Raw genomic sequence first — 26,226 nt, 5'->3', positions numbered from 1 at the left:
ATTTATTTTAATCTATTTAATAACTAATGCAAAAAAGACACCATCTGAAACAAAACTTCACTCTTATTACTGCACTGAATTGTCAGCTCAGATTATCTTCACGTTTGTGAATATGGTATGAATTCATAATTATTTCAGACGAAAGGGTGATGCCACTGAATCAAATTAGCACTAAATTAAATGAATTTTGTACAAATACAAGGGGATGTGCAGCCTTGCCAAATAGCTAAAAGGAAATACACTCTAAGCACCTGCTGATTAAAATAAACAGCATCACATATTCAGTTGAGTTAGATTATTTTTCACGTTAAACTGTCTCAAGCTGCTTTAGTTATACCCAGTGCAAAGTTAAACCACAAAGCAATATTCATGAAAACATCAACTTCTGTGCCAACTTTAGAGAGCGAGTGGCTGTCGTCAGGATACCATAATAACCTAAATGATGAAAGAAATCAAAATTTTATTTCTGATGAAGAACAGTGTCTTTAGAGTTTTACCTTTTTTGCTTAGTCGCCCAGTATTTTGCAGGGAAGTTAAACAAAGGATATTTTACCATCAGACAAGGCCCAATGCTTAAGAGATCCCTTCCTCTTTTAAGGCAATTCCAGGTGTTTGGTTTTCAATCAGCTTTTTTTCTCCCAGTACAGCCAGGACCAGAAAATCTGAATGAATATTGTCAATGTTGAGAAAGGAACATACCTACATATCCATATGCAAACTTCTTTGAAAAATTGGATGGTGCTCGCTGGGCCAACATTTATTTCCCATTCCTAACTGCCCAAAGGGGAATTGACTCAACCACATTGCTGAGAGTCTAGAGTCATGTGTATATTAGACCAAGAAAAGACAACTGATTTCCTTCGTCACAGTGAAGGAGATGGGCTTTTACAATGATTGATAGTGGTTGCCATTAAGCCAACTTTTAATTCCAGAACTTTATCAAATTCAAAGTACCCCGGAGCATTGGATTGCAAGTCCTGTAACATTACCACAACACCACCACCTTCCCAGAGACTCCAATAAACTTTGACTGCGAACAGCAGGACATAGCACATCCTGTTATACAAATAAAGTACCATAACCTATTTATCAGCTGAATATTTTCACAACATAAAATGAGATAGAAATGTAAAAATGTCCTTGTTAATAAATACCTAAGATCTTGCATTCTTCCCAATTCTTAGCCAGAATAAGTTTGGGGCTTTTAATCAGATGGACAGTAGTCACTAATAATGCATGGATATGAGGAACATGTGTGCAATTTATAAGATGTTCATTGTACATGTCTTTTTTTATTGCTTATCAGAATATTTATGGTATTGTCAATTCAATCTTCATGGCAATTCTTTTACTTGGCAATGATCAATCAGTACCTGGGATTGTCAATATTTAATCATCACAAACCCAAACGTTTCTCTTTGGCAGTACTGCCAAAGTTTAGTTTGTTCTTTAATTGTTTTACTTTGCATACTGGTTATGATTTGTCTTTCACAGGTCATTCATTATGCATTGGGTGTAGATTGAAGATGTGACGACTAAGTGGTTAAGACACTGGAATTAAAATCCAGTGAGTTTTTCTTGGTGTCAGTTTGAGCAGTACTCATAGCGAAAACCTCCAAATATAAAGGTAATGCTTGCTAGTTGTGATTGAATTGATAATATTCTTGGCTCTGAACCAAAATGTTAAGATTCAAGTCCCACTTCAGATGTGAACACAAAAATGATAAGGGATGGGAGTGGCTTCGTGGTTAAAAATTGCTGGCCTAGAATTCCAGCAGCCCAGATTCATGCATTGGGAACATTGATTCAAATCCTACATAGAAGCTGGTTGAATTTAAACTTAGGGCTGCTTTTCATGTTATTCAATAATTTGGTTTTATCATTTTCAAATGAGTATAAACAACTGGAACTCCTTTGCAAACTTCGAGATGGTGAAATTTCCTCAGAATACTATCCTCGATTTTTTCCAATCATAAATTGATAGCGGCAGCTTGATGGTAATTTTTATTCATTAGAATCTAAAGAACATTTGAAACATGCGGTTGTTGCAAAACTAAGCACAATAATACTAAGTGGCTCAACCGGTATTCTTTCTCCACAGATGGCAAAGACAATTAATGCAAATCCACAACACAAATACACAAATAGCGCACTTGTCTGCACTAGTGCAGAGAGGAAGTAAAGTCAGTGATTCATTTATCAGAGTGACTAAACTAATATATGCAATACCCTTATCGTTATGCATGTTCAAAAAAAAGTTATAGCCCTTTTTTTGACTCAACTAAATGTATTCCTTTTACGTTGATTAAACTGAGGAAATGAAAGCACTGAAAAAAAGGCAAAAAAAGAGAAAAAGCAAGCATATGTAAGTTTAAGGAAACTAAACTTAAACAAGGCCTTTGAGAAATATAACAAAAGCAGGAAAGAACTTGTAGAATTACAACGGCAAAAAGGGCAATGAAATGTCTTTAGTAAATAGAATTAAGGAGAATCCCAAATCATTTTGTATCTATATTAAGAACAAGAGGGTAACTAGAGAAAAGGTAGGTCCACTCAAATGAGGCAATTTATGTGTGAAGCCAGAGGAAGTAGATGCGGTTCTTAATGAGTACTTCATTCTTGGTATTCACCAAGGAGAAGGACATGATGCTGGTAAGATTAGGGAGGGATATGTTCACACATTGTTATTAAGAGGGAGGTGATGTTGTGCATCTTGAAAGGCATCAAGGTGGACAAGTCTCCAGGGCTTGATGGATTTGGAGGCAAGCGAAGAGATTGCTGGTGCCTTGACAGAGATTTTTGTACCCTGTTTAGCCACAGGTGAGGTCCCAGAAGACTGGAGATTAACCTTTGTTTAAGAAAGGCAACAACAATAATCCAGAAAATTATAGGCTGGTGAGGAGGAAAATTATTGAAGAAAGTTCTTAGTGACAGGATTCACTCACATTTGGAAAAGAATGGATTTATCAGGGGTAGTTTTATACAGGAGTGGCTTTGTCTTGTCTCACAAATTTGACTTTTTTTGAGGAAATTACACAGATTATTGATAAAGGTAAGGGAATGGAAGTTGTCTACACAGACTTTACTAAAACATTTGACAAGGTTTCTCATGGCAGACTGGTTCAGAAGATTAAGTGACCTGGGATCCATGGTGAATTAGTAAGTTGGAGACAAAATTGGTTTGGTCACAGAAGATACACAGGGGTGTTTTGCTGACTGGAGGTCTGTGACCTGTGGTGTTCTACAAGGATCAGTGCTAGGACTTCTGTTTTTTTGTGTTCTGGATGAAAATATAGGTGGCCTGATTAGTATGTTTGCAGACACCACAAAAATTGAATATGTGTGTAGTGAGGAAGCTTGTCAAAGTATGCAATAGGATGTAGATCAGTTTGAAATTTGGGGCGAGAAATGATAGACTGAGTTTAATCTGGACATGTGTGAAGTGAGGCATTTTGGAAGGTACAGAGGGCTTTTAGCAGCATTGATATACAGAGCTCCACAGCTACCTATAAGTGGTAACACAAGTGGGTAAGATGGTAAAGCAGGCATATGGCCTGCTTGCCTTAATTGGTCGGGCTCGAGCATAAACGTTGGCAACTGTTTAAAATTTTAGTTAGGCTACATTTGAGAATTGTGTGCAGTTCTGGTCGCCACATTTTAGGAAGGATGCGAAGGCTTTGCAAAGAGTAAAAAAGAGATTTACCAGGGTATTGTCTGGATTGGAGGGTATTACTTATAAGGAGAGGTTGGGAAAACTTGAATTATTTTCACTAGGGATTTGGAGGCTGAGAGGCGATGTGATAGAAGTATATAAAATTATGAGAGGCATGGATAGGGTGGATGTTCACAGAGGATTTTTTTCCCAGAGTGGAAATGGTGAGAGAGGAAAATTTTGGAGATGTTGAGGCAAGACATTTTACAGTGCAGTAAATGTCTGAAACACATTAACAGGGGAGATGGTAGGAGCAGATATGATAACAACATTAAAAGGCATTTAGACAGAGATGAACAGGCAGGGAAGAGAGAGATGTGGACCATGTGCAGGTAGAAGGGATTCCTTTAGAAAGGCGTCATGTTTGGCACAGGCATAGTTGGACCAAAGGCCCTGTTCTTGTGCTGTACTGATCTATGTTCAATGATCTATTTTTCTGAAAAATAGTGGGTGGCAAATGACGGTAAAAAGCAAGAGGAGATAATAACTTAAAACAAGAAGAATTTAAAATGAAAGTCAATACGGTGTCAGTCAGACAGCTGGGGTAACCTTCGGCTTCATTAGATTGTAAAATGGACTGTGGCAGATTAGTTGTGGATTATACACTGGCCTGATAGTTCTTTTCATTGTCAATTCAAGTGAAGACAATCAACCAGGAGATATCATTTGTGGCCAAGCCACCATTACCCATTTTACGGCTCTGACTCACAGTAAATTTTACAATCCTTCCCCTACCTCTGACCCTTTAGCTAGCTGGACCACAGTGTAGGGAAAGTTAACTATTGGAACAACTTCTAATTAGAGAGTTCTACCTATTTAAAATTTAGTTCCTTTTCTAAAATCTCACTGGAAGGTGCCATGCATTCATAGATAATGTAAACCACCAAATAGGGATTTAATCTAGGAACTATTCATCAAATCATTTGTTACATGATGATTAATGGTGATTTTTTTTTTGTTAGACTTCTAAGCTTCTGACAGTCGTCTCCATACTGGACTATTGAGTGCATTGAAAACACTAGTCAATGCACTCAAATGAATGTATGGCAAAGAGCATTTGGTTTGAAGTATTCTTGGCAAGGGGTAATTTTCTGGAGAGCATTCATGGACATCATAGCTCTGGATTTCATGACATAAATTGAACAGATCTTTGATATGAAGGTGAGTGTTTTATTGCCAGGTATAGTCCCAGTTAACAGCTTCATGAGCCCATTGGATCATCACAACTCCCATTGTTTAACTGACTAGTACAGAGCTTACCGCACAGGAACATCTCTGACTTTCAGTGCACGATACAGCTCAAGGCCTTGCGATGGGTGAACCCGTTTGTCTTTTTCACCTAACAAAATCAGAACTGGAGTTGTCACCTAAAAGACAAAAGTACTACAGTTACATACCTCAAAGAGATATGACACTCCATTTCGTAAAATTAGAGATAGAAAATAAATTCCTGGGAATTAATACCTTTTAACATTAATTTTGGTCAAACTGAAAACTTAATGACTTCCTGTTTTCTCCACAGCTGGTTCTAAAAGTCCTCAAATGTTAGATATGCCATAGAAGTGGTGACAAAGTGATAAAGAGTATGATTTTATTTCGGTGGTTTAAGTTGGTTTTATTTCACAGTGAAAATTTTCCCTTTCAGTCAAGTGCATATATAATGTTGCTTCAGGAGAAGTTGTGTGAAAAATCAACTGAACCTGATCCTGCTTAAAAATGGACATGGTCAAATGGATATTTTAATGATGTCTGACACTCTGTAGAAGTAAACTGATAGAATGCTGTGATTTCCCAGATTTTAAAGGCATCAAGGGGAATGGGAAAAAGTGGGAACATAGCACTGAGATACCAGATCAGCCATTATAGAAATATAGGAACAGGAGTAGACCATTCAACCCCTTGAGCCTGTTCAGCTATTCATGAAGATCATGGATCTTAATGAATGTATGGTCTGATTTGTGGCCTAACTCCATAAGCCTGCCTTGAGCCCATTTCCCTTCATTCCTTTGCTTAATAAATTTAAATATGAGACACAATTTTTTTTTAACAACTGAATTAGTATTGACTGCCATTTGAGGGAGAGTGTTCCAAACCTACGCTACTCTATATTTCTGTTTCAAATGTATGGAGTCAGGAAGGAAGGAAGAAATCCTCCAAAGTCTGCCGTTAGGCTGTAATCTCTCTCTCCCTTTCTTAACTGAAGTCTTTGGAAACCTGATAAAGTTTCCACACAGCAGTATTTTGACTACCTTGTAAATAGTGAAAACTGTGGCCATTTTCCAAAGACCTGGAATCAGCTTCACTTCCATCCAAACTGAGGCTGGTTTGGGAAATCTTCTGTTATTCTTTGGCTATTAGCAATTTGATTTTTTTCCAACAGGAAACCTCGACCCTGAGAATTCCTAAAATCTTAAACAAAAACAAATTGCTGGTGAAACTCAGCAAGTCTGGCAACATCTTGGGGAGACAACACAGTTAACATTTCAAGTCTGGTGATTCTTCATCATAAAATCTTATCCTTTGTTTACAAACCATCAGCTACTTAGGATGTGTTTTTTCACCCTTTGTAAAATATTTTGAGTTCACGATGAAAGTTTTTTATTCTAGATAGCACTATCAAAAAGGAAACAATTGGTCATTTTGATCATTGGTGCTTAAATTAAAACACTTATGTTAATGGTGCAAGTCGTGAAGCAGTGGGGTTAGATTGCCAACACATTTGTTCTGATCCAATTATAACAATAGGTACTGTCTTTGTTACATATCACCCACAGAATTCCATCAGTTTCATGCCAGTTGTATGTTTAGAGCTACATTTAGCTTTCCCTTTAACTCAAGTGGCATTTGCACTAATTGACTGCAACATAATTTCACACTGTAACCATATTTCGAACATTTTTGAAAATACTGATTTCCAAATTTGGTTTCCTGATAAATTTACTTTCTGCTGTTTGCCATTTTAGTATCAATCTAACAGCTAATAAATGCTTGCTTGCAGACTCTTGTTGATATCAGTAAGTGTGACGGTGAAATGCCTTGAGGACATCCTGTTTTGGTCATTTATCCTGGATGGCATCACTCTATTTAATATTAGGATAAGATCTGCAGCTGGAGGGTGTGTGGGATTCAGTTATAACAATAACTCTAGACCAAGTGAGATTGTACACAATAGTATACCACCATGCCATAAGCTTAGAAATTCTACACATCAACTAAAACAAACTATCCTCAGTTCAGATGAATCTTGCACCCAAGCTCTGCAGAAAAAAACTAATTTTAAATGCAGCAGAAACAAAAATGTACTACGTACCCGAGATGCATTTGTGATAGGTGATTTGCTCAACAGAGCTGTCAGTACAGAAGGAGTTGGCAATTGGTCCAGGGCAAAATCAAAGCCAGCCTGCACCATGGTACTGTTGGTAGAAAATCACAAAACAAATCACACCATCAGATATTTAGCAGAACTTTTGTTTTGTTGATAATTATAATCCCATGTGTTTTACACCAAGGTTTGCCTGTGTTTTTAAGACATGGGCATCGAGATTCAAGTCTATACTGAGTAGGTCAAACCACTGAACTGTCCTCTTTGCCCAAGAGGTGATGAATGTTAGACAGGAAACCTTTCAGTTTGCCCTCCCTCTGTGAATAAGGCCAGTACAGCCTCCATTAAGCATGCTCCTAACCCAATTTTAACCAAAATGGGACTTAATTTAATATCTATATACCATAGGCTTGGTGTGTTTACTGTTGCTGTGCATGGTACCATTACACCATTGTGGGTTTTTGAATAGCCAGTACTCCCAAGTCCCAAAAGCTATTGAACTGATGGAAAAATGTTTGATGAAAAATTCATTCTGACCAGCTTTTTAGAAACAGTTTCAGAGAACTGTACGTTGCAGTATTGTAAAGTAGTAAAGAAAAAACACTGAAATGCAATCAAATGACAATGATGGAATTGGTGAAAGTGCTGAAGACATTCACCCTAAGCAAATTAAAGTTATTGTAATAAAATGATTACAGACAACCACCGTCTCCGTGGGATCTTATACAGCAAGTTCCTGCTTAATGCTGACTCAGTCAACACTTTTGTTTTAACTTTATTGATAAAATAGTGAAAAATATCAGCTGGTGTTGAGAATTTCACTTCAGTTTTGTTGGCCACATATTTCTAGTTCTGTGGCTTCCACATGCAACTGACCTTTTCCTTAGCACTTCCATTCATACTCTCAATGCTGACAGACCTTTATCCTACCGGCTCCCTTTCCCATCCTCTATTACTCCTTCTGCAATCTCCTGCTTGTTGTCACTCCCAGAGGTGTTATCTGCATCTCTTCTGCCTACTCCCAGGTTTAATGACTTCAAGAAAGTGAGAGGCAGAGGTGAGATTAGTGGCCATCACTAAGAAGGTGGTGCTGGGGAAGTCGAAAGATCTGAAGGTGGATAAGTGACCTGGGTCAGATGAATTATACCCTGAGTTCTGAAGGAGATAGCTGACAAGATTGTCAAGGCATTGGTTGTGATCTTCCAGGAATCACTGGAGTCAGGGAGGATCCAAGAAGACTGAAAAATGGCTAATGTAAACATCTTTTTCAGGATGACAGCTGGTCACTAATCAAGTTTCACAGGGGTCAGTGTTGGGATCACAACATTAATGATCCAAATGAAGGAAGCCCAGGCTCTTCGAGTGAATTTAGAAATGGTGCATATTGTTGCTAAATTTGCAGATTATACAAAGGTAGGTGGAGGGATAGGTCATGTAAAGGAAGCAGAGAGGCTGCAGAAGGACTTAGACAGACTGGGAGAGTGGGAAAAAAGTGGCAGCTGGAATATACTGTGGGAAAGTGTGACATAATACACTGTGATAGGAAGAACAGAGGCAGAGATTAATTTCTAAATGGGGAAAAGCTTTGGAAATCTGAAGCACACAGGGATTGGGAGTCCTAGTTCAGGATTCTCTTAAAGTTAAGATGTAGGTTCAGTTGGCAATTAGAAAGTCAAGTGAAATATTAGCATTCATTTCAAGAGGCTAGAATACAAGAGCAGGGATGCAATGTTCAGGCTGAATAAGGCTCTGATCAAACTGCATTCGGAATACTGAGCAGTTTTAGATCCTGTATCTAAAGTAAATGCTGAGGGTCCAGAAGAGGCTTGCAAGAATGACCCAAAGAATGAAGGCTTGTCATATGATGAGCAGTTGAGGATTCTGGGTCTACATTCTTTGGAATTTAGAATGACGAGGGGGGAATCTCATTGAAATTTACAGAATACTGGGAGGCCTGGCTAGATTGGACATGGAGAAGATGTTCCCAATATTAGGAGAGACTAAGATCAGAAGGCAGAGCCTCAGATTGAAGGGACTAGCCTTTAGAGCTGAGGAGGAGGAGGAATTTCTTCAGAGAGTTGTAAATCTGTGGAACTCATTGCCCCAAAAGACTGTGGAGGCCAAGTTATTATGTATCTTTAAGATTCTTTACCCCATAGATTTGTGGAGACTAGATCCGTGTAAATATTTAAAAAGAGGCAGATAGAATATCAATGAGTTGAGGGCTATGAGGAGCTAGCATAAAAGAGAAGTTGGGGCCTGGGTCAAATCAGCCTGATCTTACAAAAGATCTTGAAGTAGACAGGCAGGAGGCTGGAAGAACACAGCAAGCCAGGCAGCATCAGGTGGTGTAGAAGTCGACGTTTCGGGTGTAACCCTTCTTCAGGACTGCAGGTGGGTGTGGGGGGGGAGCTGAAGATAAAAGGTAAAAGCAGGGGCAGGGTGGTGAAGTGGGGATAGGTGAGGACTGGTAGAGGGTAGGATCTGGTTGGTCAATGGGAAGAATGAATCCGATTGGTGGAATGGAGCAGCGGCAGGGAGGGGAAGGGGCTGGGAAGAGCATTGGGGAATGGGGAGGGAGGTTATTTGAACTTGGACAACTCGATGTTGAGTCCTCCGGGCTGTAGGATGCCCAGACAGAAGTTAAGGTGCTGTTCCTCCAATCGGCCCTGTGGTTTGTTTTGGCATTGGAGGTTGTCAAGGATGGTCATGTTGGAAAGGCAGTGGAAAGGGAAATTAAAATGAGCAATGACTGGGAGGTCCGGTCGGCTCCTGCAGACCCAGCTGTGATCCCTCAGTGAGCCATTCCCTAAATTTACATTCGATCGCCCCGATATGGCGAAGACCACACTGGGAGCACCTGATGCAATAAACTAGGTTGGAAAAGAGGCAGGTAAATCTCTGTCTCACCCGGAAGGACTATTTGGGACTCTGAATGGAGTTAAGGGAGGTAGTGGACTGGAAGTTTTGCATTTTTTCTGGTTGCAGGGGAAAGTTCCTTGGGGTCTGGTGGTGGGGTAGCATGACCCAAGGACTGTTGGAGGGAAGGGTCCTTGCGGAATGCTGAGAGGGTGGGAAGGGGAAGATGTTCTTGGTGGTGGGGTCTATTTGGAGTTGCGCAAGTGTTTGAGGATGATGCGTTTGAAGGGTAAGTTTTTAGGCAGCCTGATCCTGCTATTTCTTATGTTCTTAGGTTAACATTTAGGGGTTTCTAGTCATGTCAGATGCAGTCATCTCCAGTCATTGCCCCTGCTTGAAACTGAGAACAGTGCTCAATTGCATTAACATGATATCTCCCCTTCCCACACCAACAATCTTTATGATCAGTGTTTTCAAAACAAAATTCATGCAAAGTGGGTATTGCTTGCCCATCTTTAATTGCCCTTTACAGTGGTTCAAAAAGGCAGATCATAACCACATTCTAGAGTATTACTGCAATGCAGTTTGAAATAGGGTTTCATGAATTTGACCCAGTGACAGCAAAATAACAGTGACATTATTCAAAGTCAGGATGGTGTACTGCTTGACGGGAACTTGCAGATGATACTTGCTCCCATGATTTGTCTGGTGATAGAGGTCACCGTTTGTAAGGTGCTGTCTAACAGGCCTTGGTGAGTTGCTGCAAGGCATCTTATTCATTGTACATATTGCTGCCACTTGGCATTGGTGATGTAAAAGTGGCGGATGGGCTGTTAATCAAGCAGACAGCTTTGACCTGAATGGTGGTCACCTTCTTGAGTGTTGTAGCTGCAAATGGAGAATACCCTGTCACACACTTGCTTTGTGAACGGAGAGATTTTGGGAGTTAGAAACTCAAAATATATGGGAGAAGTGAATTTTCTCACAAAATTGGCCACACCGCACATAAAATTTAATCACATGGGCAACAGATCAAAAAGGTATCCCCTTCCCCAAAGTTGGAACGGTAAGAACCTGTGACGTACAGTGATGAACAGTTCCCCTCCCAAGTTTGCTGCTGATGGGCTCATAGCGAACCTAGCAAAAGCAAATGCAGAGGAAAGCTGCCTGTGATTGGTGAGCAATGGAGAGTGCTGGTGGTGAGCAGGTCTCCTCAGACCAAGCAGAATCAGAGGTAGGAGGGGCAGTACGAAGGAAACAGGGCCAGAAGCTTGAGTAAGTGGCTGGACAAAAAGGAACTGTTGAAGGGTTGGTGGGAAGTGAAGCTAGCAAATACTGAGGCTTGGGAAGTGAGGATTGGGCAAAAGGTCTCTGCAAGTGGGAGAGAATGCAAAGAGGCTGAAGGGACGTGAGTCTGCAAGGTAAGTATGATGGCGGAGCAACAGGAATGGCGTAGGTGGGTGAGATAATGTCCGGATTACTAGTCCAGTGGCATCACCACTACCCCAGTACTTTCCCACCTGTGTTGCAACTCAAATCTTAGAACCAATTGAAAAAGACTTTTATCAGAGGCTGTATTCAGTTGAAATAAAATCTGGCTCCCACAGGAAAGAGAGCACACATGATCTCAGTTTGGCATCAGAATATTACTCATCGTCAGAATAGGAATCTACAAAAGGATGTATTCTTTACACTGGCATACATGGTTGACACAAAATCTAACATATTATTTTAAAACATACTGATTCCAGGAACGAAAGTCTGCACTCACTGGTCAGGAATGTCTGTTGTCCCCAGCTTGGAAGCAAGATTAATGACAGGATTCCTTGTGGCAAAGGCCTTGTAGAAACCAGGATATTGGCTAATCAGATGACAGCCAATAAAGCCTCCGTGAGAGCCACCAATCAGCAACACCTTCTGAGAGTCCACAACCCCTTCTTTTAACAGACTTTCAGCAGCGTACTGAAATAAAAGTGAAGCTTTTGGAAACGCAGTACAATAACAGACACCTTCCTGGACAATGTCCTAATCAACCCTTACTGTAATGCTCCCAACAAACCATGACTGATATGGACTCCATTTCACACATCAACTATTTGACAAAACAAGATTTTCATTCTCCACCTTCCAAGCAAACTCCTTTAGCCAAGAGTTTCTTTTCTCAATTAATGCACTCTAATTCTTGTACTAAGCTGAAATTGTTGATGTGCAACGCAGTAATAAAAGATTTGGTTGCAAGGGACAAACTTTTTATTTTGTGAATGACTAAGCTCTTTATGTAAATGTACAAGTAAGTCTTGAGCAAAGGCCAACATCAAGAAGTTTCATGCCAAATATACAGTCACAGTTGGTACCAATGTTTTTCTTCTCTGCATTCCATATGTTGACATATCAATCTGGCATTCTTTAATGTCCTTATTTTTAAAGGCCGACAATACTGAGTCACTCCCTGCTCTGTGTCATTGCATGTCAATAATAGCAAAATGAAAAATGCCAAAGTAAAAAGCACAATGCACGTAATGAATCTCACTGAAATGCATTAAGTGTTACAGACTTCCAGAGGTGATCAGTCCTTCTCCTCCAGATCTCACCATTATTTAATGTAAACCATGCTAATGAATGTTAGTAGGCAATTTAGTCATAAGAAACCCTGCTAGAAAGCCCTACCAAGTTAGCTGATAGTGCTCATGCACACATCCAACATAAGTTGCCAGGGTTGGAGGATTTGAGCTGCAGGGAGAGGCTAAATAGGCTGGGGCTGTTTGCCCTACAGCGTCGGAGGCTAACGGGTGACCTTATAGAGGTTTATAAAATCATGATGGGCATGGATAGGATATAGAGACAAAGTCTTTGCCCTGGGGTGGGAGAGTCCAGAACAAGAGGGCATGTTTAGGCTGAGACAGGATAGATACAAAGGGACCTAAGGGACAACTTTTTCACATAGTGGGTGGTGTGTGTATGGAATGAGCTGCCAGAGGAAGTGGTGGAGGCTGATACAATTACAATATGTATAGGAATAGGTAGGGTTTAGAGGGATATGGGCCAAGTACTGGCAAATGGGACCAGATTAGGTTAGGATACCTGGTTGGCATGGACGAGTTGAGCCGAAGGATCTGTTTCTGTGCTGTACAGCTCTATGACTCTATACGTCATAGATAGTGGTCAGCCCAACCAGTGTTGACGCACAGTATTGCCTGGCACAAGTATGAGATTATCTTGGTCTGTGTGGATGAGATATATGCTGGATAAATATGATCATACAGAAGGCTTTTTAATTAGTCATTCCTGGGTTTACGGGGCACAAACTTATTTTATTTTCAGTACAATCACTGCAAAATGTTAGGAGCCGGAACGCTTGAATGTCACCTGACATTAGCCAATTAATGCAGACCAAGGATCAAACCTGAAGCCGCTAATCGAATTACTGAGTCATGATAGCATAGTGAGAATGCCCAGTTTCGATTTTGCTTGTTTGCAAGCAAAAATTCTAGTTTGAACCATCACCAAGTTGTGGGAAAAAGTCAATGTAAGTTTCACATGGCATAAGAAGTGGCACAACTGAAAATGCAAGCAACAACTTCCAGCACTTGAGACTCAGTTAGTTCAACAATTCTATTAGTTCTGAAATGAACACTTGTAGGCTAAATGTTAAAGTCAACACAATAACAATATGTGACTAAGTTTTAAGTCCTCAGGATCAGCAACCACTCTGGGTTCAAGCATCTCTCCCAGCAATTTTTTTTACAAGCACTCTGGAGGACTGACACACACAAGAATTAATTTTAGCACTTAATGAGGATTACTGAATGAAACATGTGGCATGTGCCACAGCACTCAAGCGCGTTTGGTATTTATAACCATTACTCTTTTATACATAAACCTTGCAAATAAAATCTCATTTTTTAAATAGTTATACAGTCAACATCTAGCATTCCCGAAATCATCTACTATTAGGAATGCCTGTGGAGGGAGAACAATGAATTATCAGTGATTCACTCATGGTTGAAAAGGAAAAGTCATGCAATAAAGGGCTGCGTTTTTTTAAGAGAGTGAAGAATGCTGATATGGTTTGCTACAATAACTTGCAGACAAACTAATAGTGTGCCTTGACTTTGTGCTTAGTCAACATCATAAAAATTTTCACTCTCCAGCATCTTACGGTTCTGAAGAGTCATATTGGACAAAACATTAATTTGTTTCTCTCTTCATAACACTGCCAGACTGCTAAGTTTCTCCAGCATTTTCTGTTTTTGTTTCAAACATGGCTAATGTTAGATGGAGCTGCAACCCTTCTGCAGTTCATTTTGCACCACCTTTTCTCATGTAAGCTGTTGGCTAACTCCTAACCTGTACATCTTTCACATCTTGGATTCCTATGTTACCAGTCAGTGAGCGAATACTGTCTTGTCCAAAGCCACTTGATCCTCTGTAGTTCACTGCAACATACATAAAAACAATTCCATCAGGGTAACACACTGGAATGAATCTGAGCTAATCATTTAAGAGATCACAAAAGTTCCACACGTAGACTGAATTTTAAAAAGTGGGTTACAAAGCAGAGTCTTCGAACCTTTGGTTATAAGGTGGTAACCTTACACCTCAATACTAGGATACCTATTGTTTCCTTACTCAGCCTCGATGCAGAGCAACTACTCAGCCTTGATGACCTTCTTCTGAGTACATCTCATTCTTTTTCCTTCAATTCACTGCTCTCCTTCTGTACTCCTTCCACCTTCTTCAACCTATATTCATTTTGTCCCCAAAAAAACTTAAGTCATAACACTGTAAATGTAAAAGTGTATTAAAAACATTTCAACTTGAAAGTTACAGAAGCAGGAACAAAATTCAACTTGTCTTCATATGGCATTTTTCATTCTTAGATACCTCAATATTCGTAATATCTTTATCCCATCAAGCTTATAACCGGAGGGCAAAACATGTCAGATAGAAAATGACAGGAAGGACAATAGAAACAAATGTTTCTCCATGAACCTAATGTTCACAATGTACACTCTAAGTCAAGCATACAGCCCAAGAGCTTTGACAGATGCTCATCATTCAGTGTACTATAACTGAAAGGCCTTGGAAAACAATCTCCATCTTCTTCAGCTTTTTACCAGGGCCTCTAATCAATTTCGCATCACATACACTCCCCCATATCTCATTCTAACTCAATTTCCCTCAAAACTATCACTATCCTAGAATAAAACATTCATCCAAGTCAATAACAATTACATTTTCAGACTCCCAAATACTTTAGTTTACCATACAACTTTTGCAATCATTGATATGCTAAATTATTGTCATACCTCCACTGCTGATGTGTTGATTCTAGTTAGACCTCAACCCACTCTCATTTGGAAATTCTCTTAGTACTATCATCTCTGCTTCCTCAATTCCCTGCAGTGCAGGCTTACACATAATCTAGACAGCAACCTATAAAGCCAACCATCATCATATCTGGCTGGATCATATCAAGTTTATACAATCTTACTTTCCTCACCACAACTATTCAATAATCTAAAATCATCCTGGGGTGGAAAAATAAACCCCAACTCCAATATTCAGAGGCTCTGAAGCAAAAGAAAATGAACCAGGTTTCTTATGTGACTGTGACGACGTGACCCTTTTGTGTGGTTACCAAATGAGGACATTGGAACGAAGGATTTTAGTGCAGGTCTAGGCCATTTGGCTCTTCAGGCCTTTAATGCATTCACCATTTCCTTCTGGTTATAGACTGGATTTAGCTGTATAGCAGGCATGATCAAAGTAAACTACTATTGATCAATGCTCTAACATGGGACCACATCCAAAATAAAACTAATTATTTTTGGAGTGGAGAAGGGGAGAAACAAAATTATTAAATCTGATACTAACCAAGCAGTACTGCATATCCTAGCTTACAAAAAACAATATGCAGCAACATCCAACTGGCAACAAAGATCGAGTTAGGTCCTCCTGCGGAATAAAACAAATTGATTATGTGAGCGATGGTATCAAGATTAATGCTAATATAGCTGAATGAGTGACTGACATGATAATAAACCTGAATTTCCAGTTCTCCTTCTGATTTGCCTACCTATCGATAGTTGCTGCACCCCAAATAACAAATCAATGTGGGACACACTTGGAGATACGGTAACAGGCTATGAAAAGGTCACAGAGATATACAGCATGGAAACAGACCCTTCGGTCCAACTCATCCATGCCGAATAGATATGCTAAATTAATCTAGTCCCATTTGCCAGCACTTGGCCCATATCCCTCTAAACCCTTCCTATTAATATACCCGTGCAAATGCTTTTTAAATGTTGTAATTTTACTGGCCTCTACCACTTTCTCTGGCAGCTCATTCCGTACATGCACCATCCTTTGCATGAAAAAGTTGCCCTTAGGTCCCTTTTAAATCTTTCCTCTCTCAACCTAAACCTATGCCCTCTAGTTCTGGACTCCCCCAACCCAGGAAAAAGACCTTGTCTATTTACCCTTTTCATGCCCCTCATGATTTTATAAACCTCTATAAGGTCCCGCTCAGCCTTCAAAGCTCCAGGGAAAACAGCCTCACCTTCTTCAGTCTCTCCCCATAGCTCCAAACCCAGCAACAACCATGTAAATCTTGTCAGAACCTTTTCAAGTTTTCGAGAGGAGGGAGACCAGAATTGCACACAATATTCCAAAATTGGAGATGTAGTGGACAGCAAAGAAGGTTACCTAAGGAATCTTAATCAGATGGGCCAATGGGCTGAGGAGTGGCAGATGGAGTTTAATTTAGATAAATGTGAATTTGGAAAGGCAAATCAGGGCAGGACTTATACATTTAATGGTGAGGTCCTGGGGAGTGTTACTGAATAAAGGAATCTTTGAGTGCAGGTTCATAGTTCATTGAAAATGAAGTGTCAGGTAAATAGGATAGTGAAGGCGGCATTTAGTATGCTTTCCTTTGTTGGTCAAAGCATTGAGTATAGAAGTTGGGAGGTCATGTTGCGGCTGTACAGGACATTAGTTAGGCCACTTTTGGAAAACAAAATGGTGAACAAAGTCTTTCGCCAATTGTAATTAATTCATCATTCTTTTAATTCAGTCAAAATCCCACAAGAAATCTTGGGGAAATGTTTCACAACCTTAATTTAAATTCAATTTAATAATAATTTTGGAATAAAAGACCTGTGTAAGGAATAGTGACAGTGAAAATAGTGTCATAAAAATCCAACTAGTTCACTAATCTCCTTTAGGGAATGAAACTTGATCTCCTCATGTATATTCCAGAAAATTTATTGATTAGACAAACATAGATAAGAAAGCAAGTTGCGAGAGGATACAAAATAATTGACAGAAAGAAATAGACTAGTGAGTGTAAAATATTTGACAAATGGGAGTAAAATGTAGGAAAAATGTGAAATTATCCACTTTGGTGGGAAGAACAGCAAAGCATTTGTTATCAATTCAATGCAGAGACTGCAGATTTCTGCACTCCCGAAGGATTTGGGTATCCTTGTACATGAATCACAAAAGGTTGACATTCAGATCAAGTAAATAGCTAGAATTGGGGTTGGGGGGGGGGGGGGGGGGGGCGGTTGGGGGAGCAGTTTAAAATAAGGGGTCACTCATGTAAAAGGGAGATGAGGTGAAATTTCTTCTCTCAAAGGGTGCTTAGTCTGTGGAGTTCCCTTCTTCACTGTGCAGCGTGTACTGAGTCATTGAATATATTCAAGACCAAGTTATACAGATTATTTGTGTACAGCCGCAACATGACCTCCCAACTTCTATACTCAATGCTTTGACCAACAAAGGAAAACATACTAAATGCCTTCTTCACTATTCTATCTACCTGACACTTCATTTTCAATGAACTATGAGCCTGTACCCCAAGGTCCCTTTATTCAGTAACACTCCCCAGGAGCTCACCATTAAGTGTCTAAGTTATGGAGAATGAGAAGTATTGGCCACAGTTAATGCAGCCATGATCTTACTGAATAGCAGAGAAGGCTCAATTTGCTACATGGTTTACCACTGCTCCTATTTGTTATGGTTTGCTCTATATGTATTGACTCTTTAGTGCTGTCTGAAATGGCCAAAAGCCAAATGTTAAGGTGACTCACTTTCCCCTTCACAAGGATTATAAATGATTAAGAATGGGAGGCGTGCTGGCTTTATTTTACCAATGATGTCCACATCCTGTGAATGGGTCCAAAAAACATTTTTTACTTTTCTGACAGCTAATGGACATGTCCAACAACTCTTTTCTCTTTAAGCATCCCAACATTCAATCGTTAATAACAATTTTACTGTTTCTCTCATTCTTTAATTTTCAGACTCAATTTAAATGAAAGATATGGTTCGTGAAGCAAATTATCCATTGAGGTACAATTAATTATATGTGGACTTGACTCCTACTATCCAATCTTCAGGTGCAATTCTGTAAAGTTTCTCCCCAGTTCCTGAAATAGCTGCCCCTCTTTATGTAAGAACAAATGTTAGCTAGATACCGTTCAACATTTTAACCGTGTCTCCTTTCATGCACCTTTTCCAGCCCAATGTGTGGCCTGGGTTTCCACTCACCATGTGGAATTACAATAAGTGGAGGTTTGACATTCTTATTCTTTCCAGGTATGAGCAGGATGCTTTCAAACTGGAGGCCAGCTATCAGCAAATCAAGAAACAACAAAGCACAATTAAAATAAAATGATCGATATTCTAAAATAATAATTCTTCACTCAACTTTAGGTAACTCTTGGTGTCCCACATCTCCCTATTCTTTGATAGAAAAACATTCTCAGAGGTCACAAAACCAGGTTATAGTCCAACAGGTTCATTTGAAATCACAAGCTTTTGGAGTACTGCTCCTTTGTTAGGTGAAGCAGCGCTCCAAAAGCTTGTGATTTCAAATAGATCTGTTGGACTATAACCTGGCGTCGTGTGACGTCTGATCTAGTTCACCCCAGTTCAACACCAACACCTCCACATCAGAGAAACATTTTGACTGGGAACACAATTTGTGAAATCACATTTAGCTTTTTTCAATGGTGGGAAACCAATAAGAACAACAACTCTAACATTAATATTCTTTTTTAATTTAGCACAACTCTGCCCAACAAGATCTACAGGAAATGAATGAGACATGGCAGAGAAAAAAATGCTTTTTCCTTTCTTCAATAAAACACTTCATGGGATGTAGTTATCAATGACAGGCTAGTATTAATTTATTCCTGACTGCCCTGCAGAAGGTGGCAGTCAGCCATCTTCCTGAACTGCAGCAGTCTGAGTGCTGGAGGTAGGCCCACAGTGTTTTTACTAAAAGAATTCCAGAACCTAGATCCAAAGAAGGAATACAGTCGCAATCATTGAAATTACTCCTTTACTCCATTAACATGCAAGACAAGGAATATAAAATGATAGCAACAATCTGACATCAAACAAGTTCAGTCTCCGAAGGCCTGGTAGATCATGGCACACTCAGCATATTAACAAGCCAAAGTGATTTGATGCTGCTGGGATATTTGTGCTACCTATCCAGGAAGCCATCATTACAAAAGGGGGAGGCAATGGCCTAATGGTATTATCGCTGGATTCTTAATCCAAATACCCAAGTAATGATTTGGGGATCCAGGTTTGAATCCCGCCATGGCAGATAGTGGGATTTGAAATTAGTATAAATCTAGAATTAAGAGTCTAATGATGACCGTGAAACCATTGCCGATTGCCAGAAGAACTCATCTGGTTCATGAATGCCCTTTACGGAAGGAAATCTGAAGTCCTTTAGGGAAGGAAATCTGATCTGGCCTACAAGTGACTCCAAACTACACGAGAGAGCGGAGCTGAACACATGGCTGCAGAGATGGTGCAAGAGGGAGTGTTTTGGATTCTTGGATAATTGGAGCTCTTTCTGGTGAGGGTGGGACCTCTACAAACAGGATGTTCTTCATCTGGACCAGAGGGGTATAAATATCCTGGGGGGAACATTGCTAATACTCTTCGGAGGGGGTTAAACTAATGCAGCAGAGGGAATGGGAACCTGAATTGTAGTTCCAGTATACAGGAGGTTGAGGGTAGTGAGGTCAGGGATAGGTTTACAAGGTCACGAGAGGGCACCAGCTCAGGATGTTGGTTTGAAATATATGTACTTCAACGCCAGGAGCATCCGGAATAAGGTGGGTGAACCTGCAACATGGGCTGGTCCCTGTGATTTCAATGTTGTGGCCATTTCAGAGGCATGGCGAAAGAAGGTTGTTGCAGATTCCGGGATTTAGATGTTTCAGCAAGAACAGAGAAGATGGTAAAAGAGGCTGAGTTGTAGCAAGGGTGGTATTACGGCAGCTGAGATAACATTTGAGGACATCCACTGAGGTAGTTTGGGCTGAGGTTAGAAACAGGAAAGCAGAGGTCACCCTGTTGAGTTTCCTATAGGCTTCTGAATTGTTCCAGGAATGTAGAGGAAAGGACAGCAGAGATGATTCTCAATAGGAGCGAGAGTAACAGGGTAGTTGTTATGGGGGACTTTAACTTCCCCAGTATTGACTGGGAATACTTTTGGAGAAAGTGAGGTCTGCAGATGCTGGAGATCAGAGCTGAAAATGTGTTGCTGGAAAAGCGCAGCAGGTCAGGCAGCATCCAAGGAACAGGAGATTTGACGTTTCGGGCATAAGCCCTTCTTCAGGAATGAGTAAAGTGTGTCCAGCAGACTAAGATAAAAGGTAGGGAGGAGGGACTTGGGGGAGGGACGATGGAGATGCGATAGGTGGAAGGAGGTCAAGGTGAGGGTGATAGGCCGGAGTGGGATGGGGGCGGAGAGGTCAGGAAGAAGATTGCAGGTTAGGAGGGCGGTGCTGAGTTCGAGGGATTTGACTGAGACAAGGTGGGGGGAGGGGAAAATGAGGAAACTGGAGAAATCTGAGTTCATCCCTTGTGGCTGAGGGTTCCTAGGCGGAAGATGAGGCACTCTTCTTCCAACCGTCGTGTTGTTATGGTCTGGCGGTGGAGGAGTCCAAGGACCTGCATGTCCTTGGTGGAGTGGGAAGGGGAGTTGAAGTGTTGAGCCACGGGATGTTTGGGTTGGTTGGTCCGGGTGTTCCAGAGGTGTTCTCTGAAACGTTCCGCAAGTAGGCGGCCTGTCTCCCCAATATAGAGGAGGCCATATCAGGTGCAGCAGATGCAATAGATGATGTGTGTGGAGGTGCAGGTGAACTTGTGGCGGATACGGAAGGATCCTTTGGGGTCTTGGAGAGAAGTAAGGGAGGAGGTGTGGGCGCAAGTGTTGCATTTCTTTTGGTTGCAGGGGAAGGTGCCAGGAGTGGAGGTTGGGTTGGTGGGGGGTGTGGACCTGACGAGGGAGTCACTGAGGGAGTGGTCTTTTCAGAATGCTGATAGGGGAGGGGAGGGAAATATATCCCTGGTGGTGGGGTCGGTTTGGAGGCGGACGAAATGACGGAGGATGATACGCCGTATATGGAGGTTGGTGGCGTGGTAGGTGAGAACCAGTGGGGTTCTGTCCTGGTGGCGGTTGGAGGGGCGGGGCTCAAGGGCGGAGGAGCAGGAAGTGGAGGAGATGCGGTGGAGGACATCGTTGATCACATCTGGGGGGAAACTGCGGTCCTTGAAGAAGGAGGCCATCTGGGAATATTTTAGTTCAAGTAGTTGAGATGGGTTAGTTTTTGTTCAATTTGTGCAGGAGGGTTTTCTGACACAGTATGCAGACAGGCCAACAAGGGGTGAGGCTGGGTACCAAATGGACCTGGCCAGGTGTTAGATTTGGAGGTAGGTGAACACTTTGGCGATAGTGACCATAATTTGTTTGTTGTTTACAATAGCAATGGGCAGGGATAGGTATATATACCGCAGGTAAAGAGATATAACTGCAGGTAAGGCAATTATGATGCAATTAGGCAAGATTTAGGATGCATAGGATGAGGAAGGAAACTTCAGGGATGGACATTCTTGAAATGTGGACCTTATGCAATGAACAGCTACTGCGGGTTCTTGATAAATATATATCTATCAGGCAGGGAGGTAGTTGTCAAGCCATGGTTTACTCAAGATGTAGAAGCTCTTGTCAAGAGGAAGAGGAAGAGGCATGAAAGCTCAGTTAGGGGACTTGAGAGTTATAAGTTAGCTAAAAAAGATCTCAAGAGAGGGCTAAGAAGAGCCAGAAGGGGACATGAGAAGTTGTTGGAGGATAGGATCAAGGAAAATCCTAAGGCATATCAGGAATAAAAGAAAGACTGGAGTAAGATTAGGGACAATCAAAGATAGCAGTGGAAAGTTGTATGTGGAATCTGAGGACAAAGGCTTAATGAATACTTTTCATCAGTACTCACATTGGAAAAGGGCAATGTTAATGAGAATACGGAGATGCAGGCTACGAGATTAGATCGGATTGAGGTTGACAAAGAGGAGGTTTTAGCAATCTTAGAAGATCTGAAAATAGATAAGAGCCCAGGGTCGAATGGGATTCATTACCGGATTCTCTGGGAAACCAGGGAGGAAATTACAGAGCCTTTGGCTTTGATCTTTATGTCATCATTGTCAACAGGTGTCAGAAGACTGGGGGACAGCAAATATCGTTCCCTTGTTTAAGGAGGGGAGTCAGGACAAACCTGGTAATTATAGACCAGTGAGCTTTATTCGGTTGTGGGTAAGGTGTTGGAAAAGGTTATGAGATAGGAGTCACAATCATCTGTAAAGGAATAATTTGATTAGGGATAGTCAACACATTTAGGGTAGGTCGTGCCTCACTAACTTTATCGAGTTCTTCGAGAAGGTGACAAAACAGGTGGATGAAGGTAAGGCAGTTGATGTGGTGTAGATGGTCTTCAGTACGGCATTTGCTAAGGTTCAACATGGTAGGCTATTGCACAAAATAAGGAGATTTGTAATTGAAGGTGATTTAGTGGTTTGGATCAGAAATTGACTAGCTGAAAGGAGACAAAGAGTGATGGTTGATGGGAAATGTTCATCCTGGAGTTCAGTTACCAGTGGCGTCCCAAAAGGATCTGTTTTGGGGCCACTGCTGCTGGTCATTTTCATAAATGATCTGGAGGTGGGTGTAGAAGGATAAGTTAGTAAATTTGCAGATGATACTAAGGTAGGCAGAGTTCTGGATAGTGCTGAAGAATGTTGTGGGCTTAAATGGGCATTGGACATACATATGGATAATAATGGAATGGTATAGGTTAGATGGTGATCAGATTAATTTCACAGGCCAGCACAACATTGAGGGACCAAGGGCCTGTACTGTGCTGTAATGTTCTATGTTAGACCAACAACGTAGTTGGCTCTCAACTGGGAAATTAGGAATGGGCAATAAATGCTGGCTGTGAATTAATAAAAATAAAAAGTTGGGAAGTTGTTGTACCACATTTAGCTGCAGTATCCACCAGTTTACAAAAAAAGATAAATTGTTTGTTGTACAGAACTTGAATACTTTTGGAAAAATAAATCATCTTGACCTCACCAGGACAATTCAAAAGAATATCAATTTAATTGAGAAAACCAATAAACCGTATAAATGTTGATTTCTCCCCCTTACCTTGGTATTTTCGCAGATTGTCCTGATGAGTATGAGATTAGAAGTTTCAACAAAGTATATGTTTTTTTAAAACAAAATCCATTTATGTTTGGTCCATGATATGAAAATATTGTCCTAATTCAAAGTTACTGGAAAAATTATGCCAAGAGAATAATGAATAGGTACACTACATTCCTGATGAAGGGATTATGCCTGAAATGTCAATTCTCCTGCTCCTCGGATGCTGCCTGACCTACTGTGCTTTTCCAGCACCACACTGGTATATGAAGCAGTTAAAATGCAGCAACTGAAAAAATTCATAAAGCTTTTTATTCAAATACGGTTATGCACAGCTGTGAGCAGGAACTGAAAACAGAATGATTAAAGATTTAATAAAACTATAAATATCCTTGAGATGAAGATCTGCCAGATGCAATGTGTCCCAAGCTACTTACGGAAATTGGTATGTGTCTGTTCAGGTGGAGGGGTCAAAGTCAGGATTTTCCACTCTATTCTTGACAATGGCTCAGTTTCATCCAGTGCCACCCAAGTAATCCGCTCCTCTTGGCCTTCAGCTGGCAAGAAACCTACTTTCTATAGAAATGGAATAGCTTTTACTAATCTCAACAATATTGCTTGTTATGTCCCATAAATTTTATAATTGTGGCTGTTCTCTGTGCCATGTGGAGCCACTAGGTTAGGCTGTGGCTTATGATGATGAGACAGTACTCTGCAGTGTTGCCCTTTGATGCTTCAATGTGGCCTCACTACACCCTACAGAGCTCAAGGATTATTTACACCACCTATTGAAGTTAAAGAGGATAAGCCATGAATAACAGACCACTTTACAAGTCATTTCTGTGCATAGAGATACATGATATGATCACTGGTAATGCAAACATTTTTTTTCCACTTTCTCTACAACTATGATTGTTTAAAATTTCAAAATTTTATATAGGCAGACAAAGTTTTCTTGAGCAGATTGAAGATGCAACAGAGTTTATTGCTGCTGTTTCAACCAACATCCTTCTTGGGTATCTGGAAGCAAAGTATTGGAGTCAGGTACTCCTTAAAACATTTTGCAAGTTTTTAGTTCAATCTTTGGACTCCATACAGTGAGGTCCCCATCAGTGCAGAGGACTGGAAAAGTCTTAAATACAGCAGACTTAATTCCCAATCTGGGACTGCCATCTGTCAGAAAATTGTGCCAGTGCAGATACGTTTCTGAGCTTATTCACCTCGTGTGAATGTTCAAGAATTTGTAAGCGCTGCAGACTGGGTAAATAAAATCACTTAAATATTGCACAGTTAGAATTTTGATATTAATTGCCTAATGAATAATATTTTTGAATATTTAAACATAAGCATACATTGCCAATATTATCTGACTCCATACCTAACTGTTTTCTACAATTACAGTTTATGGTCAGTGTTAGATTTCAGACATTATATCATTTTAAGAAAATAAATAATACGGGTTTAATTGAACCAAAGGGTCTACTTACCAAAGTGGGCGGACAGTTAGGGGATGAACAACAAACTACCATCAAGTCGTGTTGAATGTCCAGCAGCATCCAGCTCCCAACCTCTGAATCTATGGCAGACAAAACTGAATACTTCAAGTGCTCACTAGTAACATGTCACACTCAGCAGTAAGACCTTTTCTTCCTCAAGATTGATAAGCCTCAGGGAAAATGGAGTTCTGAGAGTGTTCAGAATGTTTCTATGTTGACATGCACTAAACTAGGAGGACCTCTGTATTCAAATCATGAACAACACTCTAAATTATCTTCCTAGTAGAGTTGAGAGGTTGAAAATCTTAGGCTGGTCAAGAGTTTGTTTAGTTACATTATAGGAAAAAAATAGGACAGTTGAACTAAATTGAACCAAATTTATCTTGTAACATTTTAGACAACTGTTATCAACTCAGTGCCAATAGCAATTTTTGGTTTAAATCTTAAATGTTTAGGGTAACGCTGTTGTAAAATTAATAAAACTGAAATTTAGAAGCAAGTCAATGGAATTTATTAAATCAAAAGCTTTTGGGAGGGCAGCATGATTCTGAACCTAACAGCGGGACTTGACCATGCTGTCTCTCCCCAAACAACAGGTATAGCAGTTTTTATAGTCTGGGTGACATGTCCAACAAAAGCCCATGAAAGATGGTTTCTTGTATTCTGTGCACCTGGACACAGAGATCACTGTTTCCAGGAGCAGCGTACACGCCGTTTTGTTCTGTGCATGCGCACGCAGAGATCACTGGTTCCGTGAATGGTATACCACAACATTGTATTCTGTAAATATTTATTCTTTAGTTAGTTTCTGTCTTCAGTTCCCCCCTTTGTGGTCTGAGACATGCAGGAGCACGACGAACAAACCACCTACATCCAGTAGTCATCAGTGGGACCAGAAAGGGGGGTGACTCCCAGGTGACTCAAAGTGGGAGTGAGCACTCAGCATAATTCTTGCTGTCGAAACTTTACAACATGAGTTAAGGACAACCATAACAACGCAATGCGCATGACAGTAACAATGAACATGATGAAGGCATGCAAAAGATCTGCCTTGTAGCCATCCTAGTCACCCCAGGGGATTATAATCATGAACCTCTTTCCCTTCTTGCCGGATCCTGTCAGCCTCCAAGCGGATGTGATCTGCTAGGTTAGTTAGATTGTCTGAGGCATCTACAGTGTACGTGCAGTACTCAGGGCCAATAACAGCACAAGTGCCACCTTGTGCTACTAGCAAATAGTCAAGGGCCAAACGGTTCTACAATGCAACAGTACGGGTAGCAATGACCTCAGCTGACACCTCAGAGATGGCCGTGCTAAC

General features: G+C 40.6%; 1 protein-coding gene across 1 annotated transcript in view; it reads right to left on the bottom strand.

The window, feature by feature from the left end:
• Nucleotides 1-313: 313 nt before the first annotated feature.
• LOC132822154 (acylamino-acid-releasing enzyme-like) overlaps nucleotides 314-26,226 on the bottom strand; it is a 64,679-nt gene continuing 38,766 nt past the window's right edge. The window contains exons 14-22 of the mRNA XM_060835225.1: nucleotides 24,900-24,988; nucleotides 23,850-23,988; nucleotides 18,453-18,533; nucleotides 15,771-15,851; nucleotides 14,241-14,329; nucleotides 11,665-11,855; nucleotides 7,023-7,125; nucleotides 4,973-5,079; nucleotides 314-435 (exon numbers count right to left, since the gene is read on the bottom strand). Coding sequence (XP_060691208.1) covers nucleotides 318-435; nucleotides 4,973-5,079; nucleotides 7,023-7,125; nucleotides 11,665-11,855; nucleotides 14,241-14,329; nucleotides 15,771-15,851; nucleotides 18,453-18,533; nucleotides 23,850-23,988; nucleotides 24,900-24,988 — 998 coding nt within the window. The 3' untranslated portion in view covers nucleotides 314-317. The remainder of the gene's footprint in view (nucleotides 436-4,972; nucleotides 5,080-7,022; nucleotides 7,126-11,664; nucleotides 11,856-14,240; nucleotides 14,330-15,770; nucleotides 15,852-18,452; nucleotides 18,534-23,849; nucleotides 23,989-24,899; nucleotides 24,989-26,226) is intronic.

The sequence above is a fragment of the Hemiscyllium ocellatum genome, chromosome 14, assembly GCF_020745735.1.
Source record: "Hemiscyllium ocellatum isolate sHemOce1 chromosome 14, sHemOce1.pat.X.cur, whole genome shotgun sequence".
Classification (NCBI taxonomy): domain Eukaryota; kingdom Metazoa; phylum Chordata; class Chondrichthyes; order Orectolobiformes; family Hemiscylliidae; genus Hemiscyllium; species Hemiscyllium ocellatum.
The sequence above is the reverse complement of the archived record's forward strand: the minus strand, read 5'-3'. Positions and strand labels throughout refer to the sequence as shown.